Consider the following 22,706-nt stretch of genomic DNA (forward strand, 5'->3'; position numbering starts at 1 on the left):
AAATATATTAAGAGTTTCTTTAAGGCCCATTCAAAGAAATATGTTTAAATGTTTAATTTTCAAAAGCTTTTAATTTTCGGTGTAACATTACTTTTAACAAACTTCCAAAGTTAGCTCATTAACCATTACCTTCACTCATCTTGATCTTCTGTTGCCTTTTTTTGTAATTTGTAAAAGTTATAGTGACTTAGTATTTTTGTTATAAACAAAGTCAAATACTATGTGGTATACGTTTGTTTGTTTGTTTATTTTACGCCCTTTTAGCAAACAGTATTTCGTCATATAGGCGGGTAGTTTCCTAACCATCGTTTCCTGGGATTAACATACTAGACTACCTTCTTTGCTAAATAACAAGCATCTTCCCGGGGATAAACCCATGCCAGAGAGGTAACTGGATTAGACGTAACGCCTATCTCCTCGACCATGGGCGGTTATCATTTGTACTTTATGTACAATTCAGACAAGCTCTAAAGGTTACTTCCATCAGGTAACAAACATCTAATATGCTTTAAAACAATTACTTAAATGAAGTAAACTAAACTGAAGTTTACCCTATCAAAGTGGTAAAAATAATTTGTTTCTTAGGCGTAATGTGCCTTTAACGAATTGGTTATGCAAGTTAACACACAAAACAAGTGTGTCAATATGAGACAAAGAGTTCTGCTTTTTAGCCTTCAGAGACTTTGCAAATTTAAGAAAGGAATAAACCTCGGTTTTAAAAAACAATAAAATTGGTTTTCCCCTATTTACATTTTTTCTTAGTCAGCACCTTATAAAATAAAATTTTTTGGAGAAACGCAGTCATAAATTTTAAAAATAGAATTTGATACTAATTAAAAAAAATCCAACCTACTTCTGGTTAAAATTATATTTTAAATTTTTTCATTAGTGAGAAAAGGGTTTTAGCTGTTTACAAGAAAAATTTACAGAACGAAATTTTTGGGCAGAAAAATAATTAAATGTATCAAAAAATTTTAAAAAAATGACAATTTAAATTTTGACAAAAATTTTTAAACATGAAAATCTAATGATAAAAGCTATTTCCCCTATTAACTTTTTATAAAAAGAGCCCCGTAGGCGGAGCTATAACCCCAAAGTGTTTTGTTTTTTTATTTAAGTATGAAGCATTTGTAAGACAGGAATTACATAAAGTATTACCCTCCTTAAATAGCAATCCTCTTTTAAGTGTAATATTTAGGGCCAAATGGGAACTTAATTATGCTCCGGAAATGTTTTTCAGTTTTACAAGGTAATAGTGTCCTTGAACTTTGACCCTGTGACCCTAAAATCAATGGGGTGTTCTCCCAATATAGACAATCATCCCATGAAGTTTTGAAAGTGTGGGCCAAATGGAATTTTAAGTTAGGGTTGGAAACTGTTTTTCAGTTTTAAAGTAATAAACTTGACCTTTTGGACCCCCAAAATCAATAAGGGTCTTCTACCCCCAATATGGACAATCTCCTATGAGAGTTTGAACACGCTTTGGGCCAAATTAAACTTAAGTTAATGCCCGGAAACTGTTTTCATTTTCAGGTGAAGTGACCTTCACCCTTTGAGATTGTGACCCCAAAATCAATAGGGTCTTTACCAATATGGACAATATACTATGCAAGTTTGAACACTGTTGGCCAAATGGAACTAGTAAATGCTCCGAAACTATTTTCAGTTATAAGATGAAGTGACTTTGACCTTGTGACCCCCAAAATCAATAGGGGTCTTCTACCCAATATGGGCAATCATCCATAAGTTTGAACACTTTGGGCCAAATGAAACTTAAGTTATCTCCGGAAACTGTTTTCAGTTTTAAGGTGATATGACCTTTACCTTTTGACCTGTGACCAACCCACCCAAAATCAAATAGGGGTCTTTCTGCCAAATGGACAACATACTATGATGTTTGAACGTTTCCTGTGGGGCCAAATGGAACTTTAAGTTATGCTCCAGAACTGTTTTTCAGTTGAAGGGATAGTGACCTTTGACCTTTGATCCTTGTGACCCCCAAAAATCAATTAGGGGTCTTCTTCCACAATATGGACAAATTATCCTATGAAGTTTGAACACTTTGGGCCAAATTAAACTTAAGTTATGCTCCGGAAACTGTTTTCAGTTTTAAGGTAATAGTGACCTTGACCTTGTGACCCCAAAATCAATAGGGGTCTTCTACCCAATATGGACAATCATCCTATGAAGTTTGAATATTGTGGGCCAAATGGAACTTAAGTTATGCTCCGGAAACTAAATTGCTAACGGACAGACGGACAGACAGATGGACAGACAGACGCCAGGGGGTATAACATAATATGGAAATTCTTTCGGGCATATAATAAGATAATACAATGTACATTGTATTTGCTTAAGGCTAACATGAAACTATGCAAAGAGTAAGGGTTAAAAATAATTACTCATATTCATTATTAAAAAGGAATAATTAGTTTTCACAAAGTTTAGAAAAATGTAAATGGCAAATAAATAGAGCACAATACTTTTCTGGCTAGAGGAATATTCAACTCTGTACACATGCTGTTTAAGCTCTTCAGTATCCTCTTCTCCCATGCTTGCTGAAATTATATCAAACTTGTATATAATCATGACGATTAGATCATAAGTTTCTAATAACCATATAATGAATATTTAATTAATCATTATTAGAACTGAAAATTGATAAAATTTACATTCATGATGATTAATGATAAATATTTTTCCTTTTAATAGTAATTCATTGATATTCATGATGATAATGTTTTCCTTCATAGTAATTTATTAATATTCATGATGATTTATGATAATGTCTTTTTTTTTCATAGTAATTTATTAATATTCATGATGATTAATGATAATATTTTTATAGTAATTCATTAATATTCATGATGATTAATGATAATGTTGTTTTTTCATAGTAATTCATCAATATTCATGATGATTAATGATAATGATGATCACAAATGCTAACATATTAATAGTCATGATGATTAAATGACCTCATAATTACTGATAAAGAACCATTATTGAAAATGATGATCCACATTTTTAATTTATGAATCATGATGACTAATGATAATGTTTTTTTCTTCCATATCTATTTATTATTCTATCAATTAATAATCATGATAATTAACAGTAATGATAACCATGTGTTAATTGATAAAAAACATGATGATTAATGATAATGATTACCCCATATGAAACTAGAGGATGCTTTTGTAAAAAAGCGCATGTCTCCCCCACTGCTGAGAATAACTGTGAATGGAAACAGGAATGGAAATGGAGATAAGATAATGTAAATACCCGGTAGTCACTTCAATGAAGGCTGTCTATGGATGGTTTTCTATTGTTAAGGTTGTATGAGAAGATGCTTCTAAACTGTTTTGTTTTTAACCAGGTATTCAATTTTTGAAAATCCTGGTTATTCAATCAGCGTATGGCAGGCGGGCCGTCAAACGAAATTGCACTTGATGGTCATATCATATATAGTTTCACAAATGAAATTAAATGAAATTGTGTCTGCTCCATAATATTTCAAACCTTTAAAGGATTTTGATGATACTTGAAACAAACGTTCATATTGTCAGATTTTTTTACACTATTGAAAGACAACTCAAATTACAATGTATGTAAAATCATGATAACTGTAGTGTGTTGGGATGACTCACTCGTTTTCACAATGAAGCCTCTCTGGTAGATACTTGAACAAAAATTCACCACATCCAGAGAACGTTGTTAGAGTACATGTTTCGTATGGCTGGTTCCAAGGTCAAGGTCTACTTGACACTTGAATGTCATATCATATATAGTTTCACAAACGAAATTAAAGGAAATTGTGTCTGCTCCATAACTCTTCAACCCTTTGAAGGATTTTGATGAAATCAGCTCTATAAGACCAATCATCCTATGAAGTTTGAGGGCTGTAGGTCAAAAGGAACTCTAGTTATCATCCGGAAACGAGAAATTGACCAACGGTCACTGTGACCTTGACCTTTGAACTACTGACCCCAAAAACAATAGGGATCATCTGCTCAATAAGACCATTCATCCTATGAAGTTTGAGAGCTGTAGGTCAAAAGGAACTCAAGTTATCGTCCGGAAACGAAGAATGGACGGACGGACTGACGGACTGACGGACGGACGGACTGACGGACGGACAATAGGGATCATCTGCTCTATAAGACCAATCATCCTATGAAGTTTGAGGGCTGTAGGTCAAAAGGAACTCTAGTTATCATCCGGAAACGAAGAAATTGACCAACGGTCACTGTGACCTTGACCTTTGAACTACTGACCCCAAAAAGAATAGGGATCATCTGCTCAATAAGACCAATCATCCTATGAAGTTTGAGGTCTGTAGGTCTAAAGGAACTCTAGTTATCATCCGGAAACGAGAAATTGACCAACGGTCAGTGTGACCTTGACCTTTGACCTACTGACCCAAAAACAATAGGGATCATCAGCTCTATAAGACCAATCATCCTATGAAGTTTGAGGGCTGTAGGTCAAAAGGAACTCTAGTTATCATCCGGAAACGAGAAATTGACCAACGGTCACTGTGACCTTGACCTTTGAACTACTGACCCCAAAAACAATAGGGATCATCTGCTCAATAAGACCATTCATCCTATGAAGTTTGAGAGCTGTAGGTCAAAAGGAACTCTAGTTATCGTCCGGAAACGAAGAATGGACGGACGGACTGACGGACGGACGGACTGACGGACGGACAGGGCAAAAACAATATGTCTCCCCCAGTTTTGAGGGTTGTAGGTCAAAAGGAACTCTAGTTATCATCCGGAAATGAGAAATTGACCAACGGTCACTGTGACCTTGACCTTTGACCTACTGACCCCAAAAACAATAGGGATCATCTGCTCTATAAGACCAATCATCCTATGAAGTTTGAGGGCTGTAGGTCAAAAGGAACTCTAGTTATCATCCGGAAACGAGAAATTGACCAACGGTCACTGTGACCTTGACCTTTGAACTACTGACCCAAAAAGAATAGGGATCATCTGCTCAATAAGACCAATCATCCTATGAAGTTTGAGGTCTGTAGGTCTAAAGGAACTCTAGTTATCATCCGGAAACGAGAAATTGACCAACGGTCAGTGTGACCTTGACCTTTGACCTACTGACCCCAAAAACAGTAGGGATCATCAGCTCTATAAGACCAATCATCCTATGAAGTTTGAGGGCTGTAGGTCAAAAGGAACTCTAGTTATCATCCGGAAACGAAAATTGACCAACGGTCACTGTGACCTTGACCTTTGAACTACTGACCCCAAAAACAATAGGGATCATCTGCTCAATAAGACCATTCATCCTATGAAGTTTGAGAGCTGTAGGTCAAAAGGAACTCTAGTTATCGTCCGGAAACGAAGAATGGACGGACTGACGAACGGACGGACTGACGGACAGGGCAAAAACAATATGTCTCCCCCCGAGGTGGGGGAGACATAATTATTAATAACCATGAATGATTATGATTAATCCCCATGTCTAATGGAGAACAGCTTCACTGGGTTATGAAGACCTCAGATGCCCTTTCATGAATAACAACTGGCATAAGTGGGTACCTGAGTAGAACCATCAACTTTTAGTAAGGCAGCTTGGTTAAACTGGAAGCTTCTTCATTGAGGAAAGAATTCAAAGTTACTTCTGTCCCTAGATTGGCCACTACATGCCAGCTATTTCCACTGACAAGGGTGGCATTAAGTGTAAAAAAGGTGGCATTACCTGGAAAATGATCAAATTCCCCTTTATTTTCAATGTAGTGGCACAATTACCACCTTTAATGCCACAATCCTTTGATGGCATTTAGGTGGCATAATGGTGGAAATTTGTCTAAATACTCCACCAACTTTCGACCCTGATGGTGGGGATAAGTGGAAAAAAGTGGCATCTAGTGGAAAAAGAGTTTGCCACCCTAAAGTGGCATAATGGTGAAAGTTTGTCTAAATACTCCACCAACTTTCCATTTATTGGTGGCATTAAGTGTAAAAAAGGTGGAATTTACTGGGAAATTCTCTTCCATCAGTTCTGCTCAAATTTTTCACCATTTTCATGATTTGAGTGGTGTTTTGGTGGCATTCTTGGTGGAAAATCGTCCACCATTGAAAAAGGTGGCATTGAAGTGGCAGGTATAATTTGGCAGAATTTGAACCCATGTTGGAGTGGGGCAATTAATTCAAAGACTGCTGCATTAACCACTCTCCTATTAACCCTTACCATGCTTATAAATGTTAAATGGACTTGTCCATCTCTTAATCTGGACAACCACCATTTATTATTTTAGGGAAGATTTTCAAAATATGTACTGACTAAATAGAAAAAAGTGCAGACAAATGAGACAGTTGTTCTGGATGATTTTGTTCTGCACTGGTCCAATGGGTAGAATTCTGTTGCTAGCAGAAGCATTGAGGCAAAGGATTTCTATTAATTTGTTAGCATACCCTAATCACTAACTTTGTTGTTTGTTTGTTTGTTTGTTTGTTTATTTGTTTGACTTTAAAAAAACATACCCATACCTCCACAAAAAATGGAAGAATTAAATCAATTACCAGACGAGTAATAGAAATAATTAACCCTATTAAAAAGATAAAACTCGCACTCAGTGCATTTAAACTTAAGTATTATATTGCTAGCATTATTATCTCAGATCTATGTGATTTAAAATGCCTTTAAAACGTCTGTAATGAGCCTGTTTAAAATCAAATACTGAGCCTGTTTTAAATCAAACTTAACACAAGCAGGGAAAACACTAAGAAAGACAGTAAAAAACATAATAAAAAAATACATCAGTTACAATCAATTTAAGCTCCAGTAATCTGAAATAATCTCATGCACCTTCATTTTACATCATTAAAACACTTGTTAGTACCAGGTGTCTCCTGGGTTAAATACAGGCTTCAAAAGATTTCCGATTTAATTTAGCAAAAAATCACCAGAATGCCTATTTATTCAAGGTATATGTCAATTAATTTAATACTTAATTTCTCCTGATTCAAACAAATTAAGCTGACAGTTTTAGTAGTCTGCAACCTACAAATGAAAGTAATCTCTATGATTTACAGATAAATCGCTTTGGCAAATATGCAAGAAAAAAGTTATACTAATCATCAATTACATTACTATTAGCATGTCTTTTTTCTCTTCTTTTTTTTAAAACTTAATCTTGCTACTTTTCCTTGCTTTTCATTAAGAGATATAAATTCATCTGGAAAAAGCCACACACATTTTATTCCATTTGTTTTACTGCTTCAAAAGTATTAATTGAACAAGATTCCAAAAGTGCAAATTTAATTACACATGCTGTTAAATGTCAAGCTAATTATTTTTCAGTTTATTACAAATTTCTAACGTATTCCAGATGTTGAAATTGTGTAAAAATATGGTATCATCTCAGGGTCAGACATATAGTAGAAAAACAGGTTTTTTAGAATGAAAAGAAAGTTTATTGAAATGGGAAAGACTCACAGTGTAATAAAGAGAAACCTTATTATCAGTGATAATAAAGAAAAGCCATTGCAAAACTTTCAAAATTAATTTGGCAAAAATTCCTAGCTGGAGTTATCTGCTTTAGTCAGTGACCTGAAATTATGTCTCCGAACATACAGTGACTCTCCCGTTCACATGCGTACTAATTTTGAGGACCCAAGCAAATTTGTTTGAAATATTGGTAGTTTGAGCCAAACATAGTAGAAGCATTATCATGTATAATAAGATAAATTAAAAACAAAACATATAACTTTGTCATCTTTCAAACATATTATTGGGCTGGTACACATAATTATACATGTAGTATGTTTCTTCTAGTACATGTATCAAGATTTTTTATCACATGTGTTATTATTTATGAGAATTTTTGTATCACATGACTGTGTAGATCCATATTCTATGTATATTGTTTTGTATATTTCTGTTTTCATATAGCAATGTTTTTATTGAAAGATTCCTTTTTTAATTTGACAAAGTTTTTATTTCTATGTTAACATCACATTCAATTAAGCGTAAATAGTAAAACGGACATTGAGTCATTTGTTGATATTTTATAATGTCATTTTTTCAGAAGAAGACAAAACGTCAAAAGCTAAAGAAAAGCATTTGTTTGCAGTGAACCGATTTTAAATGTTGTTTTTTAATAGCATTTCTATTCCTTGAAAAGCTTTAAGAGTTTCAGATTTTAATATTCAAGCAATCTGAAGAAGAATAATTAATATAATACATGAGGATTTTACAGGGACCTGGTGATTACTTCAAGAGATTCAGGGAGGGACACAAGCAATGTATATCATGCAAATTTAAGCTTCAAGTTAATCTTATAGTAGTTCTTGAGATAAAACTTGCCACCAAAACCTATACAAGAAATTATGCCAATGTGCATCTCGAAAAAAATCCTCGGGCGAGTATAATTATTTAGGCACCCAGCCCACATTGTTTGAGCACTAGTAGTTGAGCTAAATGTGACATCCAATGACTTCTATGAAAAGTAAAACTTTTCTTCTAGGTACTGAAAATTCAAGCATCTTTCTCTGATTCTTTTGATTTTTTCTCATTCCTTTCTCAGATTCTTTTTCATTCTTTCTCTGATTCTTTCTCATTCTCACTCTGATTCTTTTTCATTCCTGTCTCAGATTCTTTCTCAGATTCTTTCTTATTCTTTCTCAGAATCTTTCTCATTATCACTCTCATTCTTTCTCAGATTCTTTCTCATTCTCACTCTCATTCTTTCTCATTCTCACTCTCATTTTTTCTCATTTTTTCTCATTCTCAGTCTCATTCTTTCTCAGATTCTTTCTCTCTCACTCTCATTATTTCTCATTCTTTCTCAGATTCTTTCTCAGATTCTTTTTCATTCTCACTCTCATTCTTTCTCATTCTTTCTCAGATTCTTTCTCAGATTCTTTCTCTCTCTGATTCTTTCTCATTCTTCAGTGACCATTAAGTTGCTAAATTATAATTTAATTCCTATCTAAGATTCTTAATACTAAATTCCATTGATTCAAAAGTAAAGCTGAACTACCAATTTTTACATGAAATCCTGCAAGCTTCTTTAATAACATTGAAATCTGGATCAGACAGATGTTTATTGAATTTTAAGAAAGAAACCTTAAAATCTCACAAAATTAATGCTAACAACACCAGAATAAAAGCCTTTCTAAAATTAGATGAAGTTTTAGAAAATTCTCCCTTTTTCCACCAATTTATTTTAAAGTTTTTGCTTTGATTTTAATTCTGCTTTCAAATACTTGGAAAATAGAAAATTTATCACTAAACCAGAACAATCTCTTCAAGAAAATTGGCACATTTTTTTTACCTTTATTAATGGCTTAGGACATCAAGGTTTTTTACTCCAATTTTCATTTAAGGTAGACCATGGGTAATGTATTACCTCCACTTTGAAGAGTATTCAAATAGGCTAGAATCGCTTGTAAACTACATTGAAATTGAGGGGCGTGGGTTCAAACCCCAGAAGGGGCAACTTTTTTTTTCTTTCTTTTTTTCTTTTTTTAACATTTTTTATGTATCTCTCTGATCCCTTATGAAGAAAAAAAAGTTTGATTTTAATTATATAATTATTTTAGGTATTTTTTTTGTTAAATAATGCCAAAATTTATAACAAATATGATACCAGATATTTTCAAAGTTCGATAAAATAAAAACTACACGGTAAAAGTATTTTTATATTTCGCATGAAACAACTAATATACCTTTGAAAAAATTTAGGCAAGTTTGAAAACAGACCCTTATTTCGATAAATTTTAGTGATATTTTGAATAAGGCATTTTAGATAGGGAAATGGTAAAATTAGTGTTAAAAGTGGTGGGGTAGGTTACATTTTTATACATTTTAAGAACATTTTGTTTAGATACAAACATTTTGGTTGTGTAATGTGTTACTTGAATGTTATTATTTGTTTCTTAACAATGAGCAATAGAAAAACATTTTTTATAATGATGATATTACAGATTTTTACAGTTTCCTCATTTCTGAAATAAGCCCATCAAATGGAAAGGTCTTAGTTTCAGAAAATGTTATCCATAACTCATAAACCACACAGTAAATTTTATTTAAATTTTGCATACAGGTGACCTTGAAGACATATAACTGTCCTATGTTGTCAATTTTACAGTTCTTTATGGTGCCCATTACCCATGGTCTACCTTAAGATGAAAATCATTAATAAAGTCACTCATTGGCACAAAGAATAATATTTCTTGTAGTGCTTACCCTTTTTTCTGAGTAAAATTTTAGTAGGAATTACATGGCATTACTTTGAGAATGTTTTGAATGAATTGTCATATAAAGGCAAATTGTCTAAACAATGAGGGAAATGACGGAAATGTGTGAAACTTACAAATTTTCTCATTATCACTGAATGCAAATTTTTTAAAAAAAATGTCATTTCCTCATACCCCAACAGAACAATGCTCCCTTATTTAGCTGTAGCAGACATTTGCGATTTACCTTTCTTTTTCTGTTATAAAAATGTTTAAATGCTTTAAAGTATTCTTTAACAATTTACTTTCATGTATATTATAATTATGCAGTTAAAGATTATGTGCAATTTTTTTTAAGTTTTGCCACTTGATGTGATGCCTGCTACAGAGTAATGTATAGGGATCATTTCTCTGTTGTCTGTCAAAACTAATGTATGGACTAATCGTCAAAAACTACTGGTGCAGTTTCATCAAAATTTTACATGAATGATCAGTTCTAAGTTGATGTCCAAGTATGATTGCTGATCTCTCTTGTATAGCTTTTATAACTTAATTTAAATGTAAGCTGTATGTAAAAGTTTGGGACGGAGTTATATGGGAATATTAGGCGCCTGATAGATACTGAATCATTATATGACAATTTAGATGACATCTGATAAAAAGTTTACCGTCTGTTAATAAAATGCTTTACCTGTGCCTTCCTCAGGTATACAAAAGGCTCCTTGATATGTTCTGCTGGTGTTGAAAGTGGGTGGGAAGATAGTGGGTGTGTCTGTAAGTATTGGTATATCCTGTTACGTAACTTCCTCTCCCAGCCTACAGTATAATCTAATCATTGTAAATATATGCATAATATCTTATCATGACATATTTAATACATTTAAATATCATATTATCATGGGACTCTGTATTATCAGCGTACTAATAACGTTTTCTGTACTATGTTTGCATTAAATTTAATTGATGTTTTGAATAATGAATTTTTTATCTGATTCTGAAGCAGAACAAATTCAACTAAATATTACATTTTGTATCAAATGAGGTCAAAGATTTTAACTTCACCACATATATGGTATAAAAAGTTGACAGAAAGTTTAAATTAAGGCTTTTTAATATTAGACAAAAAAAGAAGGGCAAACTTTCAATGACTACTAGTAAATAATTTTTGAGATTACCATCTGCAAATGGCCCTAGATGAAATAAGAAACTTAAATCCCTAACCTTGTGAGCCAAATAGATTATAAATTAGATGATAGGTTTCTTTTAATGTAAAGAAAGTACATGACTCATAATTAAACCGAAATCATATGGCTAAAACATATGATATATGCTTATTGATTTTGGCTATATACATGTAAATTCAAAAAGTTGATATATTTTTCACTTCTTTCTAAAAAAAAAAATCCAACCTTTTACTTAAAAAAGAAAAAAGCATAGAAATGACATCACTTTATTAACATCACATAATATCTCACCTGATGCTGCTAGGCCCGACTGAACACCTTTCTTCAATTCTGATACTCGAACAGACGTTTTGGAGATTTCACTCTGAATAAAATGAAAAAAAATTGATTGTGCAAATAGGATTTGCATCTTTATTCTCAAAGGATACCAAAATCAATTTCAAAGACCTGTCATACTGTACTTGTCCAAGTCGAGGTCTGAAGACATCAATGGAGAAAGTGTATAGAATAAAAACACTGATAATTCAAGCTATTATCCGGGTAGGAATATCTCTCATGTCACATCATGTGGTTATACTTGGTTTTTATCACATATCACTTATCACTTTTGTTTAACTATTTAATTTACCAATCTTGGTAATGGAGGGAATTTAAAACTAAAGACAGAACTTCGAAAATTTGCTTTTTATTTTCTATTGGGCATTGTGCCATTTTCCAGTATCAGTTATATGAGGGGGAAATTCTGAATAAACTTAATTTCAAAATAATTACAAAAATGAAAATATTTTGTTAATTGATCTGATGAAAAATTACATGGTAATCAAGCTCTAATCAAGCCTGCATTTCAAGGTTTCCTGTTTGAAAGTCATGTTGCACATTGTAAAGTATTATGCTAAAAAAAACTCTTGACTCATATTTACAAACAGCAAAACAATCTCATTGAGATAAGCATTTAAAAAAGAAAGATTAGTTTGTCTTTTTCATCATTTCATGATGTCGATCATGTGTTCAAAGCTCTGTAGTTGTGACTGTGAGATTATTTTTTTAATTCCCTGGTTAATTTATTACATCTAGGAAGTGGGTGACATTAACTGATAAAGCACAGGCTCATAGGTCCCTAAAGTGGGGTTTGATATATGTTTCTTTCTGTTTGATTTGTGAATCTTTTTTTGAAATATTGCACATGCGCAACAAATATCAAGGATATGTGCAATGATATTTGTGCATTTGTGAAATAAATTAAATTTGTAAAAGTTCAAAAACTTTCAATTTCTTCTTAAAACAACCGTTCAAAGAACAGAGCATCTGAATCAACCATGTCTTTTCTGCTGGACGCTCACCCACTCATGAGAATAAGGCATAAATTCAAAATTGGAGCACAAACAAGGAAGTGGCTAGCTGTACGTAATATCAAAGGAAGTGGCTAGCTGTACGTAATATCACTCATCAGTTTGTAAAGTCTGTCAGTCTTGCAGTTGAAATAATAAGACTAGTCATACGCGAGTTGTACAGCTAGCCTCAACAGTGCATTTGGCCAGTCGTACGTGACTCACATACAGTAAGGCTAGAACTTTTGCCTACCAATATAAAGGGCCCGTACGGCTAGACACTTCCAACAAACAAATTATTGAAACTGAACAGATCAAAGAACATGATCAGTTTTTTGTCAAATGATAATCGGAAAGATCCCTCAGATCGTATTACCTGAGCTGCATTTTGTAGATCGGTGTATATTTTAGATGACTTCAGTGTTTGTAGTAGATTCTGCAAATAAGTAGGGGAAAAATGCGAGTCCATCATTCTTTCAGTTTCTTCACGACTTCAGTCTTTTTCAAGTTTTTGCAGTCTTAGCAACAGTTAAGATCATCACGCGATCATCATCTTTACAGCTAGGTTTAAATATTAAACAGTTCAATTAAAGTTCAATTAGCATATCAGATTATTCATTTAATTTAATTATGCAACAGAAAAAGCAAAAATGTTAAAATTCATCGAATAAAAACAGTTCACATTTCATTTGTTTACATCTCAACAGCCGGTGCGCATGTAAACATATAATCGTAAAGATATCAATATTCCCTATATTCTCGCACCGCTAAATTTGAGCGGCCACTTTGCTTCGAATAAAAATAAACATACGAGAATTTTATTATTATTCTGTATAATATGAAATATAGCATTGATATTTAAACGGTTCATGTTAAAAAAGGTTATATCAAAATAATTAAATAAAATAGCGTTGTTTCTTGACATTATTTATTGATACATGTTCTCTTTGCTGCAATGTTCTTAGTTTGTTTATAGCATTATTTACAGTAATTAAAACTGTGAGTTGTCATGGTTTAAAATGGTTTACTAACAATTCTGATTGTAAATACTTATTCTGTAATAATAAGTGTATTTGTATTTTTATGTAAAATGTCATGCGGGACATACAAAGGGTCTGAAGCACCTTTTATTTCCTCACAAGACACCCTGGGCTACTGGAACTTTCATACCTGCCTCCTTTTTTAGGATTAATATGTCCGTTACATAGATCTATAATTATGTTTATTACCCTTCCAGATTTTTTCCGCCTTTTTGATTGGATATTGATCACCCGAAAGAAATTGATATAACCGAGCCAGACGGGTAATATACACACTAAATTTCCCCGTTTGGTACCCAACGTTGTAAACAACATGCGCTGAGGTGATGCGCGTACGGTTCGATTTTACGCAGTGTAAAATCCAATTTAAAAGCACATTTTAACTGACAAATGATCAATATTTACCAAAGTAGAGTAATGATACATATATCTATCAGTATCGAAAACAAATATGACCTTGTGAAAGCTTGATATTAATTACAAAAAAGTGCGTTCAATAGTCTACTCCTTTTCTCTTGTTTACTTTCGTAAGGTACGGGAAAAAACGTCATGTATTTATGTGACGTCATGTTGTGACGGAGAGGTATCCTAAAGGGAATCTTATTTCGACGTTTCATTTGAAACAGCAATGATTTTTTAAAAAATCGTCTAAACTCGGCAGGTGAAGGGTAATAAAATTATTATTTTGGTTTTGGAGTGATATATGTGGATATATTACCTGCCAAGATAAAATATCACCCTCGCCTAACGGCTCGGGTGATATAAAATCTTAACAGGTAATATATCCACATATATCACTCCAAAACCAAAATAACATATAATATAGGAACGAAGGGCTGTTTGCATATTTATTACTCCAGCCGATTTTAGTTTTGAAATGCACGCGAAGTCGCCATTTAATTTTAATTAAAATGCAGATTTCGTGTTCTCTCGGGAAGACCTGCATACCAACTCCCCTTTGCCCCTTTTAGGATGCAAACCTAGGTTTTCAAACTTAAACACACGCGTAGTAGACATTTTCTGGCTGACGTTTGTGAGAATTTGAAAATTAATAATCTAAACAGTTCATTTCAAAAAGAGCGAGGGGTCACGTCAAAGAATAAGATTTGTGTCCTTCAGAAAATTGGCGCTCAAATTCAGTTGCTTTTTTATATTAAACATGCTGTCAAATTAATCGCAATATTAATGACTGGTGGATTTTATATTACATATCACGGGCCTGCTTGTCTGAGCAATGAAAAAAGCATAATCTTTTAAGGTCTTATTAAATGAGCCGCTACAGACGACATGTCTATTCGATGGGTTATACAGCTAACTTGCAATGATTTTAAAATTGAGAAAATAATATTGTACAGAGACTTAAGAACATGCAAGACAGGGTTTTTAATTCTAGCCGATCTCTGAAAAATATATACAAATAAAATGGACTTTTCTCATGCATTTTCATTTGCACTATTTAAATTGATGTTTCTACAAATTTCCAGAATTTTTCAGCCTTTAGCAAATGCATGCAAGAGCTTTAAATACCACTCTTTTTTTGAATATCATGTGATAGGTTCTGATGCATTATTGGATTAACACATTTTATAATACACGTTTAAAGAACTACATTTACCCAGAAAACTTCAGACGTGCAACGGTATAAGATACTAACATTTTAAAGGAACTTTCCCTTATTTCTGGATACATTGCCGGTGCCTTTTTTTCATAAAACATATACAAGAAAGGGCGTTTGTCGGGTGGGGGGCGGGGGCTTCAGTCCCTTTAGCCGGCCGATCCGTGCCTGCCTAGGCACATACTAGTTTGTATGCGATAAGTAATCATTTTGATAACATAGGTGATAGTTTGATTATACATGTATAACTCGTGTATTATTTATAGAAATCGAATGCCTCGTGTTTATATACTCTTATATAACGTCGCCTTATTCCCACACTGATGTAACTTGCATTTTTATTTGCTCTAATAAAACATGATCTTATTTTATACAAATTTGATTAATGCTTCAGAAGGATCACACTTTCTCCAGATTTTTCTACTTTACAACAGCAGGTGTGAATTGCTGTGTGGCAGTGGTAAAAAAGTTACCCCGTACTTTACTTCATTGTTGTATTTTTCTTGTCTTCGGGATCATTGATTCCATCACTTTTTAGTGTTAAAAATTAAATGCCGCCCCAGCCGGTGCTAGGGGGCATGAGAGATATTGCAATTTCTCATTATCCCTCATACACAGACTCAGTTAAAATCGAGTCTGCAGTTTTCATGCAATTTTTTTATGTGATTGATGTTTCCGAGTGATCACACTTTCTTCAGATGTTTTTGCTTATATTCTATAAACGACGAAACGGCTTTCGGCAATGTCTGTGTTCGATATTTATTGAAATATCCTGCGTGAGAACGAGGGCACTATCTTATTATATCTCTTGTAAATGTTTTTTATTATTTTTTTGCAACGTCGGGGATACGTTAATGAGATCATCCGTGATTGATGTTCACTACCAGCAGCTGATGTCTGATTTACATAAAACTGTTCAATCTTCATAATTACATTGTTGTCCTCACTGGGTTATGTAAACATTTTTGGAATAATAATGGCACCGTGTGAAAAATCGGACAAACTCTCAAGTGCCCTTGACGAACTTTGTAATCAAAGATCGTTACAAAAGGTCTAGATTGTAGAATCAATTACCGGTCTACTTATTTCAACGGCAAACACATCTTGATTAATGTGCTATTCCAAATGACGGACCGACTGACAAAATATGTTGTTTTAACTTTTAGCCATGTAGAAAAGCATAGCTATGCACCACCTTGGTATATTGTACTTCTTGAGAGTTTAACCAAGTAAAAGATGCACTAAATATCGCTTTAGGTCCCCATACGTCATTGACTTATACATGTTTTTCAGCCGAGTACGGGTCAAAATCACTTGAATTTACTTAATAATATTACCAAATCCATTAAATGGGACCATTCATAACCATCAGTAGCATCTGATACACGCGAAATTCGAGTTTGAAACCTTGACATGACGTGACCGGAATTTTCTTTTCAAAATGTGTGTACCACTGAATGTAGGTCTGGACCAATATATCTTGTTTGGAAATTGTCAGATCAGTCACTCGTCATGCTTTAAATTTAGAGTATGAAATAAATAAGAGATACCTCTCTAATACTGATAATTCAACATTTATTATAAGATTGTTATCTCATGAAAACCACCATGTTGGGAAAAATCTTCACCTAATCATGGCTATTGTCACATATTCAAACAATTATGTTTTATTTCACTAAAATGACGAACGACATGTTTGCTTGCAGTTCTATTAGGACATTTTTTGTAAAAAAGGATACATAATTTGCTTTGTGCATATCTTATATCGGAATTACTTGCTTACTAGCTGCAAGACCTTTGCTATTGTCGTTTTTTTCTTAAATAATTGTTGTAAGAAAACTATATTCTTTAATATAAAATGGGTATTAATTTTTATTAAACTGTTTGTTGAAAGTAGGCCCTTTTAAAGCGTCGTGCGAGCTTTTGGCGCTCATCATTCATTGGTTATACATGTATATGGATAGTCATGTGAACATTAGTTTAATGCGAATCAATTAGTTTTTGGGGAGGCTATGCCTCCCCAATGTTAATACTATTCGTCAAATCTTACTGCCGCGGTAATCAGGTAAAAAATAGTACCTTGATGTTTTAAGCTGACTCATCAGTCAGCACAGACATTTACAATATGAAAATATTTTCATTCTTTAACTTCATATCTGCAATTTGTAAAGATAATAATTCTCTGAAAAATTCTTGAATTTTTTCAAAATCATTACTCCGTGACGTTATACTGCGGCGGTAATCAGGTTTAGTCATACGTTGGTCATAAATAGTTCTGGTATGAAAACCCTTCTATACATAATAACTTTATCAATATTTTTTTAACAAAAAGCATAAATGAAAATTTATAAGTAAATGCTTTGATTAGGTGGCACATATTATTTATTATTTTTGATAACAATTTTCCAATTACTACGCAGCGACCGACTGTTTATGACGGGTCATTAACTAGAACGTTGCAACACCGTAGTCTCAATATCATGCATGTTCTTTTGTTGTTATAAACCATTAATAGTCCTTAATATCTATTTAAAGACAAATAATGGTAAACAGTCGCTTACATCAGAGACATGGATCATGCTTGCGTGAGAACTAAGGAAAACTAACTTATTAGTACACCGTAGGAGGCTGTACGCGCAAAACGCTCTTAAACCGCTGTATATCATATAGCTGTTAGTGAATATTTTGCATACATTTAACTAAAGATTCACTGATGGTGATGAACATATAGTTTGAAAACATTATATTCTTGAACCATTATCGCCGAAAAAAAAAACTACAAAACCCGTAAGGACCCTCCGACAACATTTCAGCACAAGATTACATTTTACATTTGAAAAATAAAAAAGCAATACTTATATTTTCATCTTACATAATTCATTAATCAAACTTTTAACATAAAGGTATCTTTTAAAAATATGTCTGGCAATTGACAGATCCCTATTCTGATCTTTTATTTGTATAGGAATAAATTTAAACATGTGCTCTTTTGTTTAGGAATATTTTGTAGTGAAAGTCTTAATATATCCACTAATCTCATAATTAGAATTAGACAGGTCAGGGATTTATACAACCAGTTGTTTAGTTAACTACGCTCATTTTAATCCCAAAAGAAACATTCAAATTTTTTGGGGTAATAAACATGACCAAAGCACCTAGTAGTCGTTTACCCGGTGGTAATCCCATTAAACTGATTATAGATTCGAATTGATTAGAAAACACAAATAGAAACATGTGTTTCGGTACAACAAAAATCAGAAGTAAAGTGAACAGTTGAATGACAGAAATATGTGGTCAAATATGTTTTAACAAGGAAATAATTATTTCAGAGAATGACGCAAAGATCAGTCTTCAATCAAATGAATGACCTCGTATTATGTAATTAGAAAGTTTATTCAATTCAAGGGCAACGCATCATAATTTGATAGTCCATGTGTAATAAAATTCAAATTTTCAATACAGATTATGAGATACATAAAAATATTAAAGAATAAGAAGCTTTAAAAAAAGAACGTATATACATGTATATACGAATGACTTACAGTCGAGCATTCGGGAATTATTCATCAACATATCTTACGAAATTTTAATTTGAGAACGATATTTGCCCGCGCTGAAGTGATTAATGTTTATTTGAATAAATCAAATAAAAAGAACTTATATGTTTGTGATCTAAAAATAATCGGCGGCATAAGAGGAATTTCGTATTCATTTTACAACACTTGAAAAATTACTACAGAAATTATGTTGCTTTTTTGTTTTGTTTTCAACAAAAGTGTGTGTTTAAGTTTATTTATACTCGGCGCCGTAATAATCATGCATATTTCCGAGATTATAGCATCGTGGACATCTTTTTGTAATCAGAATGTAAGCAGAATCTTCCTGGTAGCCAATTCTTCGTTCGTTGGTGGTAAAGGAGACGACAATACTGTCAAGGCATCAACTTCCTGACTGACGACAACAAAAACGGCTTTCATTAGCGCCAAACCTCCAGAGTAGGTCACGGCCGGTCAACCAATCACCTCTGGTACTTGAGATGACTTGACCATTGACCTGCCGTGTGCCTTCTCCGCGACGTGCACGCCTCTGGAGGAGGGATTTGGAGAAGTTTCAACAAAAACTTCCAAAACACGCTATTTATAACACCATTCATAGCACTGACGCTTCGGTGTTCTCACCTATTTGCGGGAAATGGTCGACAGGGAAAACCCTAACTAATAACCGCACACCCTTAGTTAACAACAGATTTTCCGCAGATATATATTTCAAGCTAGTGAGGTTTAAAATATTAACTACCATAAGTTGTTTGGGTTTGGCGGTAAAAAAAGAAGATATTAAACTTCCTGATCAACTTTCACTTAGGTTGATTCAATTTTGAATAAGCCTTTGCAGATATGTATTTTTTTTCAAGAAATATTTAGCTTTAATATTATCCGAAGCCAGTCAAAGTCAGTGACGGGATAATGAAATCGGGAAATAATTTTCTGAAACGTGATTTTATTCGAGATTTGCTATCGGGAGAAGTCAACTTTCTGTCCGATAGAGCATGAATATTTATACTCATCACAAGACAGTATCTTATTGATCTCAATTATGGTACATGTAAATATGTATAATTTTTTATGTTCAATAAAAAGGTTGCATAACCTTGCAGTTGTTATTATCATTCAATGATATTAAAATGACATAAAGTATTTATGATGAACAGTGCCTAGATATATTTTAATAAAGAAACCGTCAGTTGTAAAAATGTTATAATTGTGATCTTATAATGAACAGTCGTCATACTTGCTGGTATGTCATCTTATAAATGGCTGTTTTTCAAAATTTGCATGATTAAAGAGACCTCAATGAAATGTTCTGGAATATTAACAAAATGAATAGTCAACCATATTAACCATATATGAATGGTTGAACACAACAGTAAGGATAAATGGCGCAATGTGCATATCTTCTTATTTTGGTAATAATTGAAATAACAGCACATTTGAAGCAAAAAGAAAAGAAACTATAAGTCTGAAACATTCTGTCATAGCCTCCCCATCAGTACATTCAGTGCTTTGATTGATTTTTGTTTTACAATAAGGCAATGGAAAATACATTTATGATTTAGCAACCTTGAAATAAAATTAACGATAGGTAAAAAAGGGTCTTTCGAATAGAATTCATTACTGCTACAAATGAATTTGCAATTCAGTTCAGTAGACAAACTATCTTCTAGAAAATGATAAAACTTAATTGTTGCTGTTGTTGTTGTTGTTATTTATTTAAGCTATATTATACATGAATATCTCGCGAATAATGTCTGGTCCTATGGAAATAAATAAATAAATAAATAAAATAAATAAAAAAAAAATAAATGAAATAAATAAATAAATAAATTTTTTATTAGTGTTATAACGAATAATAGAAATATCTTAAAAATTAGACGGCTTAACATAATATTAGTTTTGGCATCATTTGACTTAGGAAGGGTTACTGTTTTAGCATGGAAGACAGTTAATAATTGATCAAGGATTTAAGCATCAACAGTGAACTTTTTTTATATATGTAGGGAACATTTACTTATTAAAAACTGATAAGGCTTTATAAATAAATAGCATATTATCTCATATGATTATATAGTTCTTTAAATTTCTGTTTTTTTTCTTTAATACGAATTAATTACAATGTAGTTATTGGTTTTAAATTTATTTTTTGTTCGATGGCCATATGAACATAGTTTTAGGTTCCGGTGTATGTTGATAAAAAGTAATTGGCAATCTATTTGCATCACTTACCATTCAATGATGACGAATCGCGTGTCCCCTACTTTTACATATCCTGTTTACCATGAATTGTGCGTTTACCAAGTATTCTTTTTTAGCCCCAAAGTGTTTAGTTAAAATGTTGTTATTAACGTGAAACGTAACGGTACGCTTATTTATGTCGGTTATTTGATAGATATGTTTTTTTCCGCTTTAAACAAAGGCCGAGTGTGCGAAATTGTTATTTTCACGTTAATGGTAAATCACTTTCAACTTAATTCTAAGTTGATGCAAAGATTATCTCGTAACGGATGGATTATTACACAATAATAATTACACTTACCTTTCTGTCAAACAAAAAGAGCTATTCGTAGGGTAAAACTGGAAATAGAAAAAAGAATTTAATCTGCCAGTTAAACATAATTTAGATAAGCAACATATAAAGCAACGTTAAACTTAATAATTATACTTTTAACTATATCGACGAGATGATAACTTAAAAACTATCACTTAAATCGTGAAACAAATTTTAAAAAAGAAAATTAATTAGTTAAATCTATTTCTATACAATCACGATCGGCAGTGAATATAAAATTTATTAAAAAAAAGAAAAAAAAAAACACGAACTACTTTTCTCATGTTTTACTGTGTTACTTTGTTTATGTTATTCTCCTTTCTAGGAACATGTCTTACATGCGTTAACTTAAAACGTCTGTAAGTTAAAAAGAGTTAAAAAAGTCAATGCTTATACATGATAAAATTATCAAATTGAATACTTAAATTAAAAGTTTCGGGCACAATGTGAAAATGTCAAGTACAGAAAAAGAACACGACAAGAAATAAACCATAAGAAACAAATTAGTTGTTCGCGTAGACTTGTAAAATTTTCATTTCGTTTGACAGCAAGTTAACGTTTCTCAATTTAAAGCTACACGCCTATAGATGAGCCAAAATATGAAAAAGAAAATCAGCCTTGAAAAGGTGTAAATTTAAAAAATTACAAAAAAAAAAAAAAAAAAAAACAAAAAACAAAAAAAAAACAAAAAAAAAAGATTTCAGATTCAAGTAATTGTTTACACAAAATAATATCATAGTGAAGTAATAATTAAGAAATAATGTTCGATTTTAATCACTAGTTTTGGAGTATATACGATATTTTATATTTCTACTGCGTAACTTACGCAGTAAGGTTTTTTTTAAACATTTTGACATCTTTTTTGGTAATGAACGTGGATTGAAAAAGAGCCGTTTTGAAATCTGAAAATTACTTTTCTTTGTTCTTCATAATATTTCACTTGCTGAAATAAATTTTCAAGAGCTTTATGAAAATGAAGTATGAATCTGGAGGTATGCTGCTTTAAATCCAATACACTCTAGCAGGATAATAACCCTAATTACAAAAACGACTTTGTCCAAAGTCTAAAGATCATATTAAAAAGAAAAAAAAAGTTTACTGCCTTTGATATCGTAAATCAAATCGTATTTTTTGTTGTTGTTTTTTTTTTACTTCGCAACTATTCTTTTCCTTTGAACGGCACAACTCTAGGTTTATTGACATACATGCACTTAGAAAAGTATAAAAAGGTA

General features: G+C 32.5%; 1 protein-coding gene across 1 annotated transcript; it reads right to left on the reverse strand.

Annotated features, from left to right (window-relative positions):
* Positions 1-2,444: 2,444 nt before the first annotated feature.
* LOC132739996 (TBC1 domain family member 19-like) lies at positions 2,445-13,426 on the reverse strand. The gene is made up of 4 exons (XM_060727847.1): positions 13,094-13,426; positions 11,681-11,753; positions 10,897-11,021; positions 2,445-2,558 (listed from the first exon to the last, which is right to left on the reverse strand). Exons 1-4 carry the CDS (start codon positions 13,187-13,189, stop codon positions 2,445-2,447), a joined length of 408 nt encoding a protein of 135 aa, XP_060583830.1. The 5' UTR covers positions 13,190-13,426.
* Between the last annotated feature and the right edge of the window lie 9,280 nt (positions 13,427-22,706).

The sequence above is a fragment of the Ruditapes philippinarum genome, unplaced genomic scaffold, assembly GCF_026571515.1.
Source record: "Ruditapes philippinarum isolate M1 unplaced genomic scaffold, ASM2657151v2 ctg14715_1_1_1_1, whole genome shotgun sequence".
In the NCBI taxonomy this organism is placed as follows: domain Eukaryota; kingdom Metazoa; phylum Mollusca; class Bivalvia; order Venerida; family Veneridae; genus Ruditapes; species Ruditapes philippinarum.